General features: G+C 41.6%; 1 protein-coding gene across 5 annotated transcripts in view; it reads left to right on the top strand.

The window, feature by feature from the left end:
• The first annotated feature begins 63 nt into the window (after nucleotides 1-63).
• Nucleotides 64-11,806, top strand: part of OXNAD1 (oxidoreductase NAD binding domain containing 1) — a 45,260-nt gene continuing 33,517 nt past the window's right edge. For 2 of the 5 annotated variants that reach the window (XM_074270112.1, XM_074270109.1), the window contains exons 1-4: nucleotides 74-153; nucleotides 1,465-1,541; nucleotides 8,430-8,579; nucleotides 8,849-8,912. In XM_074270112.1, the coding sequence (XP_074126213.1) occupies nucleotides 8,467-8,579; nucleotides 8,849-8,912 (177 nt within the window). In that variant the 5' untranslated portion in view covers nucleotides 74-153; nucleotides 1,465-1,541; nucleotides 8,430-8,466. Of the gene's footprint in view, nucleotides 154-1,464; nucleotides 1,542-8,429; nucleotides 8,580-8,848; nucleotides 8,913-9,483; nucleotides 9,640-11,806 lie in introns of all 5 variants that reach the window. The other 3 variants (XM_074270113.1, XM_074270110.1, XM_074270111.1) reach the window with 3 other exon arrangements.

Here is an 11,806-nt window from a genome sequence, read left to right as displayed (position 1 = left end):
CCTACGTCCGTAGAGTACGCCCAGCGCGGCGCACGTGCCAGAGAACTTCCGCCGGCTTTTACTCGCCCAGCTCCTAGGAGACGGAAGTGAGAGAGGCGGAGACGCGGGGCGGTGAAAGAGGTAGTAACTCTTCTGTCTCATCTTCCACCAAACGTAAGTCTAAGGGCAAGTGCGGGCTAAGGGCGCGTCTCTTGGTCTCCCTGACCCCCGTAGGACCTCCCCCCCCCCCCCCCGGCGCCGGACCTCACCTCAGCTGTCCAGGGACAGTCTCCCTCCGGGACAAAACGGCTGCCTTCAGCCCCTGGCGACCCCGGAGACGCGGTCGTGACCTTGGTCTCGGGGTCCCGTGTCCCAATGTGACGGTGACCCCGGCGTCCACGCGTGCCATTCCTGCAGTGGGGGCGTGCATTTGATTCAAATTTTAATTCAGTACTGGACACGTGCTGAGAGTCCCGAGAGGATCCGGGTGCATGGAGAGCGGGTGCTCGGTCTCTGGGGCCGGGTCCGAGGCTGACCTTCCCTGCTCCTTCAGCTCCTCAGGGCCTGGCAAACTATTGCCAGCCAGGGGGAGGGAGGGGGGAAGGGGACCGGACCCTCGGGCCAGAGGAGCAGCCCATGGGCACAAGCCAAAGGCCCGGTCCTACACCCTCGAGGAGCTCTCCTAGTCGGTGCCGGGGTGACTCACGGTGCTGGGCGTCAAGGTGCACCCCCACAACCCCCCAGCGAAGCCTTCAGGGCTTGGAGCCGGCGGGAAGCCGAGTGGCATTTGGAAGTCTCCCTGAGACTGATCCGCGTTCGGTCGGTGTCTGGTTTGACACCAGGAGCCTTTAGTTAGCAAAGGGAATTGAAGCGGGTTGGACTTTAAGCGTTTTCTTTGGTTGCAAAGTGCTAAAATGTTAAACTTGGGATTTAAATACTGCCACGAGGCTGAACAGAGAACCTGGGGAAATGCAGTAAAACAAGTCTCTTAGCGTAGCAGGTCTTGATATTTACTCACAGTAACAACGATAGTATTTGGGGGGCTGCGGGGACATGTCTGTAAGGCTTCAGCGAGCTGGAGAGCAAGGTCGGTGGGGAAAGCCCTGGACCTGACCTGCCTTCGAGCCCATGTCCTTGGCTTTTACATCTTAGACCGAGGAGGTTGAACAAGATGATTGCTGTAAATTCCTTGCAACTTGAACCCCCGACAGTCCATTTTTTAAAAAGCATTCTTAGGAATCGGTAAAATAATGCTAAACAATTCAAAGTGGTTGATGGAGACTGACTTACTTTCATTAACACCAGAGTTAATTGACTGGTGTGTATTTCATGTTCTGAATGTTGCTCTAATGTCAATATCACTTAGTATTTCAAACTTAGTGATACATACATTTTATAATCCTTTGGGAATTAGCATCTTTTTATTCAATTCATGCATACTCTTTAATTAAAACCTCAATAGTTAACTTTGTAACTGTGGCATAGGGTGTGAAGGGCTGCCCTTGAAGCCGGCTGCACTGGGCTGAAGTCCTACCTCTGACATTTGAGCTGTAAGAGGATGGGTAAGTAACTGCATCTCTCAGTATCACAGCCATACTCTTAAAACCAAATTTCGATGTGGTCCTCGCTTGTAGCAGTGAGAGGAGTTTTCACATTAAGATTGGTTTAATCACTTGGCCCAATGAACCACAACACAATTTCTGAGGACCCGTGAGAGATCCTGCTGTCTGCTTTCTGACACTCAGTGAACTTTAAATGGAAAAGAGAACACATTTTCAGACACAGCCAATGTAGGAATGCTTTACTTGACCATGCATATTTGTTATAAGAATTTTGTTTTTTCTTTTCGGTGGGAGAGGGAAAGGTAAGTGTGAAGAAGAGGGTGATTTGGAATGGGGTTTCAGAAAAATAGGGAAGAAAAAAGGAAGAGGGCAGTTGAAGCATTTCTTAGCGTGCACTGAAGACAGCCAAAGAAATGCCAAAAGGAATCATGGACATGCAGGACATCTTTGAAAATTAAATATTAATATTGGATTAGTTGCCTAGGAGGTATTATGTATCTTAGGGGAGGGGAGGAGGGAGAGAGGGAGAAAAAAGTTTAGAACCCAAAGTTTTGCGAGGGTGAATGTTGAAAATTATCTTTGCATGTTTTGAAAATAAAAAGTTTTAATTAAAAAAAATTAGATGTTAAATTTTATACTTAAAAGTAAAAGCAAGCTGTGCATTATAGAAATCCGAAGTACCACATACAATATTTTTTGTTCCTTTGTTTATATAGAAATGTTTCTTCAGAATCCTCGTCTAGATTCCCTCTCCCCAGTGATTACATTTATTATTTGTATTGTTTGAATTTTCCTTAATAGTAAATATCTTAAGTTTATGAGAAGAAACCAGCCCTGTTCTGAAAGAGCTTATGTTGTCATGAGATATTTACACAGATAAAGTAATTTTGAGAAGGAAATAAGCACTAATGATTGAAGTGATTTATAAAGCAAATGAATGAAAAAGTGTTAAGTGTTCTGGGGCAGTTGAATATTCTAAGAGAACGTGCTAGACTCCGTCCATGCTTATGCTAATCATCTAAGTCTGGATGAAGGTCAAAGGCCAGAAATCATCAGCCGGGCTGATGGCTAGTACTGCGGTCTTGACTGTAGAAACAAGTAACTAGGGACCTTTGATGAAGACAAGGTCAGAGCTGGGGAGGCAGTAATTCTTGGGATGAGGATTTGTTTTGGTTTTTTTTTTTTAATTCCTAGAACTTGTGAATGGTACCATAATACAAGCAGAGCGATAGCAGGCCATGAGCTTGACTTCTATTCCTGGCCAAAAAAAATTTTTTTAATTAGTTTTTAACTAACAAGTTTTTATTTTCATTTCCATCCCCCTGTGCTGCCGATTAAAAATATTGGCAAGACTCTAAAACATGAACAGGTTTTTCTAGAAGACTAACTTAATTTACTTTTTTGATCAGGTTTCTTAATCTCTTAGATAAGAGAAATGCTGTAGGAATTGGTAACCAGATTTTACAAAAGTGATAAAGTTTCTCAAGGTTTTCTTTGGACTTGGTAGAGAAATGGAGACTAGATAGTAGATTGCCTTCAGGCTTGGTGAGTGATCAGACCCAGGAGTTAATCATATCTTTATTTGATGATTTCCTTGGATGGATGGATGATCACTCTTGTGGAGTGTCCTTTGTCATTTTCATAAATGACTTGGATAAAGTCATAGATTTCATGCTCACATTTGTGAATGACACATTCGCTTATAAATTGTATGGCGGAGTAAGGCTCCACAGAAGTCTTGATAAACTGAGCATTGGTCTGTGGAATGGAAAGAACATAGAGCCAGAGGATCTTATTTCAAACCCTATGTCTTCCATTTTATTGGTTAAGTTGGTTTAGAGGAGTTCACTCTGCCAGTCAGCCTCAGATCCTCTGTGCAATAGGGAAGCTCACTGATCAGAATCATAGAGCAGGAAAGAATGTTAAGAGACCCTTTTGTTTCCATCTGAGGAAATGGAGGCACAAAGTCCCACAGCTAGTGTTTGAGACTAATTTGAAAGCTAGTCTTCCTGACTCTCAAATCCATAATTTCTGTGATCCTAGCTGACTCTAAATCTGTCTTCTTAACATGACCTTTAAGATCCATCCTCATACTTGGGTTAAACAAAAGTTTCAGAAGCAGGAGATAAAGGAAAAATCCTTATCCTCTGAAGAACATCTGGGTTTTTGGTAGACCATACAATGGACAGAGAAGAAAATACGACCTTAGGCTGTGTGGAGAGAGTCACATGGTGTCTAGAGAGGGAGATAGTGATCTTATTGTCCTCTGCTCTCTCCCTGGCCATCTCGGGAGGCTGAATTTGGTTCTGGGTGCCACTTGTTAGAGGGAGGGCGACCAGGAGGGGTAAGGGCATCAAGGTCTTGCTACTGGTTGGATAAGGGGACTTAGATTTTGGAGAGGATGGGACACACTGATCTGATCTCCTCACGTGGGAGAGGGAGAAGTTCATGGGCTGAGAATAACAGGTGGAAGTTGTAAAGAGGAATTAGTGCTCTCTGAAATGACTCCCCTTCCCCCAGGTGCCTCTTGTCACAGGTGCAGGGCAGGGATTAGAGTGGGTGGCCCCTTTAACACTTTAGATTCTGTGGTCAAAGATGGGCTGTTGGGTTCAGGGAACCACCTGGTCCTTTAGCTAGAATGCAGCTTGTCTGGAGGGGCTTTAGATGAAATAGTCAGCAAAAGGGAGCTTGGACCCAGGACCCACAGAGCCTTGATTCTCAGCCTCAGTATTTGTATATTGTGACCTTGTAACTACTGACTGGAGGAGAGTGTAGAAATCAGTAGACTAATGAGGTAGCCATTAACAATAGCCTGATGACTACTGTGTCATCCTTGGCAGTGACTTTATAGAGCTAGAGTTGGAAAATCATGAGGAAACTGAGACCCAAGGAAGTTAATTAAGTGGTTTTGTTTGAAATCACATAGATGGTAAGTATCAAGAGGTAGGATTTGAACCCAGGCCCTCTAGTACCAGAGCTGCTCTTGACAATGAATCTGGTTTACTATTTGTCTTTTAATGATAATAATTACATAGCACATTAAGGTTTGGACAGTGCCTTACAAATAGTACCCCATTTTGTCCTCATAACAACCCTGGAGATGGCTGCTTTTATTATCCTCGTTTTGGCCAGGGGGTCATATACTTAGTAAACATCTGAGATGAATAAATTAAATATAAAGGAGGTCATTATATTTAATTATAAGGTACTTGATGAGAGAGCAAATATGCAACAAGCATTGTAATTAAATAAAGTTGTGGGTTTTTTAAATGTTTTTGAAAAGTTTTTGGTTTGTGTGTGTAGTACATCAGTGGTGTACTAAGTATTGGTATGATTCTGCATTATATCCAAGATTCTACATTAAACTGGGGGTCACAGAATTATGATTTACTGTCAGTAAATGTTTGATTTTTATACCTGTTTTTTATGCCTAGAGTCATCTAAAATTTTCTCTGGTGAAAAGGGTCATGAATAGAAAAAATTTAAGAAGCCCCGGTTTTAAATAATCAAATAGAAGCTTTGGAAAACTAAGCTTAAAGAAAGGCCATATGACATTTAAAAAAACAAAAGCAATGTGTCAAACACATTTGAGTTACCAGCAGATGGCACTGTGTTTAATAGGAGTTATAACAAAACAATTTCAGAATTAAAAAAAAAGAACAGTTAAAAAATATGAATATTTCATTGCTTCTTATTCACTTGAGTAGAACATTCAACATCTTAATCACCACTTGATGTTCCATTGTAGAGATAATTAATTTTAGGAACAATTAGTTAAAATATTGAGTAGAACTGTATTTTAACTTTTAACTGCATAGCAAAAAATTAAAAGTTAAAATACCTTTCTACCTTTGTATGATATGGGAGACACTGGCAAAGGACCGCCCCAGCATGGCACACCTTCATCAGAAAATGTACCATGCTCTAGGAGCAAAGCGGACTTGAATTAGCCCAAAAGAAATGAAAGACACGTAAAATTAGAGAAGCTGCCTCAAATGTCTATTTGTGTCTGATCTGTGGCAAAGCATTCTGAGCTCATTGGACAGTAAGACACATTGCAATTTACTCTTAACTTAGGAATGTCAGTTTGGTCTGCTTCCGGATAACCATCTACTATTTGCCTAGCAAATCTTGGCACTTGGTTTAAAACAAAAACAAAAATGCAGTTATCTTGACTTTTTGTCTACTTGAAGAAAAGAAGAAAATTCAGGGCCTAGAAAATAAAAGGAACACAACAAAAGAATGGGAGATAGGATGGGTGTGGCAAAGACTAAGAGAAAAGAAATGTGCATGACTGCAAATTGTTACCAATTATACTGAGATTATCTTGGGACTGTATCCCCTGGGGGAACATTTGTTTTTTAAATGGAGTCTTCTTTCCAGCTTTCTACCTCACCCAGAAACAGTTTGGAATGGAGAAAGATACAGTTATCTCTTTCTGTCTGTGGTACTGTGACTTGAAAATCTGCATAAAAGTTTTTTGGTTCTCTATCTGCCCCTAACAAGTCTGATTTAGTTTCTTTTTTGGGATATTCCCAATACCTCCTTATAAAATTTGGTTTGATCTCATACATATATTGTATGCTTTTCCAATTTTCTAAACTTTGTTGTTGTTTCTGATTCCATAAAATATGTCATCTGTGGCTTCTGCAGAACTTGCCCACTATTTTATGCTTTTCCAGTTTTCTAAACTTTGTTGTCTCTGATTCCATAAAATGTGTCATCTGTGGCTTCTACAAAACTTCCCCAAAATTATGCCAACCCACAGTGGGGAAAGTTGTAATGTAGAAAGCATAACTAGAGAGATATGTAGACGGATTTGTGTGAACTGATTGATTGTGAACACACTCAAACATATACATATAAAATAGGAATGGGCAATGTGATTTTAGGGTATAGGAAACTGCCTGAAAAGACTGGCATTTTCTCTCTAACACAGCCAGTGTTTTTCAATGGCAAGACTAAAATCCAGGTCTTCTGGTTCCAAGGCTATCTTTCTGCCACTATGTTACTCTTAAGAGTTTCTCTCACTAAGTATTTTACTACCACTTCCTCATAGTCAATTCTGGGTTTATTTTAAGGGTCATTTTCTCCTTGGCTCCATTAGCCTGTTCTAAACCTGTGAATTGAAGCACTAAGTAATTTACCACCCTTCTGCATGTCCTCTTATGAATGATAGGCATTTTTCATGAGATAGCCTGCAATGGATAGGACCTGAAATCTAGAAACATGGATTTAAATCTCCCAAGCTATGACCCCAGGTAGGTCCCTTAACCTCTCTCTGAGAGCCTTAGCTATTCTGTATCGGTAAAAATGGGGAAAGTGATATTGGTGGGCATAGCAAGTTCTTCCCCAGTTATTAAGACATTAAAAACTGTGGTAACAATTGAGCTTTTTAAACTAAAGGAGAACGCCTTTTTTCCATCCTCCAGCTACTGGTGCTTTCTCCATATGTAGCCTTTTTATGTCCATGTGGTTTCCCTTATCAAGTCAAAGCTCTTTTTTTTTTAAGAATTTTTTTTTTATTTTATAATTATAAAAAATGTTTTTGACAGTACATATGCATGAGTAATTTTTTTCTATAACATTATCCCTTGTATTCAATAAGCACAGTATTAGCACTATAGTAAGCATCAATTTTAAATTCTCCAGAAAGTTAAATTGGATTTCTGAAAAGCTTTTAAAGATATTTCTGGAGGCCTTAGAATAGGTGGTCCATTCATTCTTTGGATTGCCTGAAGCAACCTGGAGGTTGGACAGAGGTTCCAGCTTCCTCTGGGGAGACCCTGGGGAAAGGGTTGGGCACTGAGGAAGCTGCCTGATGTTTTTATGACAAGAGACAGTATTGGGACAGGACTTAGAAGAAAAGACCCTGAAATAAACTTTTCCCACAAGTTTTTGTCACGGTGTTTTCCACCCTGACTCTGGATTAGGTCTCTTTATTCAAGGTCTTCACTTCCCTCTTTTTAAAATGCGGCAAGTATTTTGTCCCCAGAAGGGTCCAACACTGGGAGATCCTATTGTGAATCTTTAGATTCAGGGAATGAAACCTGGGATCTGGGCTGTCCTCAAACTGAACTCACCCCCCCCCCCTTTGAATTTTCCTGTTGTTCTTAAGGTTACCCATTACTTCCCCCCATCCAGCCCCTCCCAGACTCCTCATGCTCTCACCCCTCCCCCCCCAACCCAAGCTGTTGCCAAGGCTACTGGTTTCAGCCCTTGAGCATCTTCTCGGCCCTGCGGCCTCCGTGGTCCAGGTAACCTCCAATACCTCCCGTCTAGACTGTTGCAGTGGCTGCTGGGGTGGGGAGAGGGGCTGCCAGCTTTGAGTGTCTCTCATTCCAAACGACTGGCCACAGGACTGCTCCTTGATGCCTCGAGGGAAGAACCGCTCTTTCCCTGCCTCTGCACCTAGCCAGCACTTGCAAGTCACTTAATCTCCAACCTCAGTTTCTTTATCTGTCAAATGAAGATAGTACCCAGCATATGTGTAAACCTTAAACCCCCTGAGTGTTAGTTATTACTGTTACATGCTGGCTCTCCCACAAAAATAGAAATTCCTCTGAAGCACGAATTATTTGAGGATTTTTTGTCTTTGTCTCTCTAGTGCCAAGCACATAGTAGGGAATCAACAAATGCTTGTTAATTAATTGACAGAGGTTTTTAGCCTTTTGTGTGTGCCCTGGATTCCTCCTGCAATCTGATGAAGTCTGTGGACCCTTTTATATTGTTATAAACCCATAATCCATGAACCTCTTAAACATTCATTTTTCCATAGGGATAAATGTCAAAGAAGCTCTCATTTATGTTATTGTTAATTAACATTCAGGGGCAATTACCAGTAGAATAATCTGCCTTTGCTTCTTTTCATCTTTTTATGAAATTTAGACTTTCAGGAGTGTTCTGGCCTCTGCCCAGTTGCACCATGACTCAGGCTTTTGTGATGTCCCCGTTATTGAGAGGCTTTGCTGGAATATTCTGCCCTCAGGCTGCGTTGTCCCTGCGGAGGCCCAAAGGCTTGCGTCCCTTCGGGAACTGGTATGTCCTGTGTTCTACTCAACAGCAGAGGCTGGTTGGATGGCACTGTCCCAATAGGCTCCTCAGCTTTCCCAGATTAGTGACCCATTGGGTACCATGAGCTGATGATGACTTTCTGGACATTGCTCTTCAGGCTTATTTATTGGTTTATTTCTTAAGATCCTGCCTGTTCCCTGGTCTCATTGCCTTACTATGCATGTTAACTTGATTCATTCCTTCTCTATGAGGCAGGCATAGTAAATTTCTGGTTTTGCTTTTTGTTGAATTAGCATAATGAAATCCCAGAAGAAAACCGATCACTTGGAGAGGACAGCAGAAAGCTTTCGACACGAGGTCAGTATGTTTCTGTTGTGCTGTTTTTTCTGTCTTATCCAGGGAAGTATGAGGAAATGCTCAGTGATGCTGATTTTGCCTTTCTGAGTAAGTCACCATGATGATAACTCACATTGAGGTAGCTTGAGTTACAGGGCACGACCCTGGAAACAGTCCTTTGAAGAAGTAGAGGAGAACAGCTATGACTGCTTTGGTATGCAGATGAGGAAACTGGACTCCAAGATGGTCACAGGATTACCAACCCAGAGCTCCCCGGACCCCCAGGCTGGCAGTCCAGCCTCCCACCTTTTATGGTTGAGGGACTTGCCCAGGTCACACAGGGAGGCAGCGTTGGGAGCTCAGTCTGGTTATACACCCAGCCTCGGAGGAGGTGGGGCTGCAGCTGTGTAGATGACAGGTACTTGCTGCTTTCCCCTGCCCTGAGTCAGAGTGTCATGGCGGGGTGGCTCTCCCCTGAAGAGTGTCAGAGCCAAACTGTCACGGGGTGGTAGGGAGAACTAAGTTAGAATCGAATGTGAGTGGACTTTTTCGAGCCTTTGCCTTAAAATACTTGTTCTCCCTCCTGCTGTAGAGCCACTTCTCATTTCAACTGTGAGAAAGCAGAGCAGAAGATCTTTTTCCTTGTCCCAAGAGCAGAATTTCCACCATATTCAGACAGACCCCTAGAAAGCTTTTCTACTCCATGAAGGGGTTTCATGGCATGGGAAGGACACTCACCTTTCCCTCTGTGAGTAGCCCCATTTTCACTGAATATTTAAAATTGAATGTTTGAGCTGATTAATGGTTTTCCATGGGTTGTGTTTCTGCCGTCCATGCTGTTAGACAATGTTAATATATTTAAATATATCAAATTTAAAAAATAAGATATTTAAATAAATTTTAAAGTTTACAAGTATGAAATGTGGGAAGGGGGCGGGGGATGACAGACTATAATAGTAAGAAGATAGCACAATTCCTTGCTCATCCCAACTCAAATTTATGTAGCACCCTATGCTTGCCAGTGTTTTTCCCTCACTTCTTGGCCTTAAGATCAGGGCTCTTTCCTTTGCTTGTCACTGTCTATGCTAAAGAATTTGCATATCAATGGAAGTCTAGGAGCAGAGAGTAGAGGGTGTAGAAGGTGTAAACACAGTACTCAGCTTTTCAAAGATCATGGATTATAACTCATATATTAAGCCAAAATTGTTTCATATATTCAAAGCTGAAAGGGACTTTGGTCATGGAGTTCAAACTTAACAATTTGAGTCATCAAGAAACTATGACTGGTGACATAACTAGTGACTGTCCCACTTGGCTTTTGAAATCTACTGTTCTATTCACTACACCACAGTGAATTGCCTGTTTGCATTGGGAGAGGGAGTGTGGTCACCAGGGTGCTCCTGCACTGATAAAATCAGAGGTCTGGTCTGGCCCAAATTATTCAACAGAGAGGCTGTGGAAAGAAATCCAAAGACTCTAGAATAAGGATAGGAACCCTCCGTCCCAGTATGGAGATGAGAAAATTGCATCCTGGGCTCTGGAGAGGAACTCTCCCAGTATTACCCAGTGACATGGAAGCAAGGCCATCTGGCTTCTTGGCCGCAGTGTCCCCTTTGTCATGTATCAGGTCCCCTACTGTTGTGGACATTTTGGAAGAGGGAATCATTTTCCAGTTAATTCCATTCTTCAAAAGTTGCTTTGGGACTAAAATTGTGTTTCGGATTAGCCTTAAGCCAGAATTTTCTTGGGAAATTTGAATTACATTAACTTAGCTGCTCCAGATTTATATGACATGGGGACATACACCTTTCATACTGGGTTTTTAAAAAAATCTGTTAAACATTTTTGTCTTGTTCAACCCCAAATTGCTGAATTGGTAAAGCTGAAATTTGTTAGCTCTCTTTAAAGCATGACGACCATGCCAATTATGAAGAAAATCAATTTAATGGGATGGCATGAAGTTTTGTGGATGTTTTTATTTTTAGCATGTTTTGAGTTAAACTTTTTTTTCTTCTAAAGATGGTACAAGTAGACTATTTAGTGGATACTTTTGAAAGTTGAAGGCCCCTTGATTGTGCTGTTAATTTTAGGTAGTTGGATTTCTTGGGGATTGGGAGAGGGAAACAGTCTGAGGTTTAATTATATCTCAAACTTAAAAGTTAATACAAACTCTTCATAATACAATTTTCAAAGTTTTGAGAATCAGAGTATCCAGAAGCCAGGACATTAGAAGATGAAGTTTCTTCCCTCAAGGCTTTCTTAGAAAGAATTGGCCTGGCTGACATGGAGTCAGCACTCTCCTACCAATGTTCCAGAAAGACCTAGTGTGTGCAAAACAGTGTGCTAGAGCAGTGTACAAGTTTAGTTATGCCTAGTTCCTATCCTCACAGAACTTAACTTATAGTAGAACGATGTATGCCAGGATGTTAGTCCCCGTGATGCAAAGTTAGACTTTCTCCTTATATTAGAGAAGGAGCAGGAGAGGTTGAACAAAAGGTGACCTAACGAGAAAGTCTTTCAGAGCCTGTTTATTCCTGAAGCTAATGAAGAGCTGTTATTCCACCTAAATATGACTATAAAAAGCTCTAGGAGGCAGTGTCCATACACACGGTAAAGGTCCATCTGGCCACTCTTAAATAAAGGTTACATGAGGCTTGGGGTGCAGCTTTCTAGACTGTGTCACCATGAAACATTCTAGGATGAATGGTAGAAAGAAAAGCTCTTTGCCCAGAGATTAATTTAAAAGTGCACATTTAATGTGCATTTTAGGATATTATTTATATTCTATTATCTGTGCAGGATATCTAAAGTTTATGCTTTTATAGGAACAAAGAGCTTTGTAATTAATTACATCTGTCTGCTTATAATATCACTGAAATATTTTTTATAGTCCAAATATCAGAAAGGTTGAGATA

The sequence above is a fragment of the Sminthopsis crassicaudata genome, chromosome 5 (assembly GCF_048593235.1).
Source record: "Sminthopsis crassicaudata isolate SCR6 chromosome 5, ASM4859323v1, whole genome shotgun sequence".
Classification (NCBI taxonomy): domain Eukaryota; kingdom Metazoa; phylum Chordata; class Mammalia; order Dasyuromorphia; family Dasyuridae; genus Sminthopsis; species Sminthopsis crassicaudata.
Note: the sequence above shows the minus strand (reverse complement) of the source record. Positions and strands in the feature narration are given on the sequence as shown.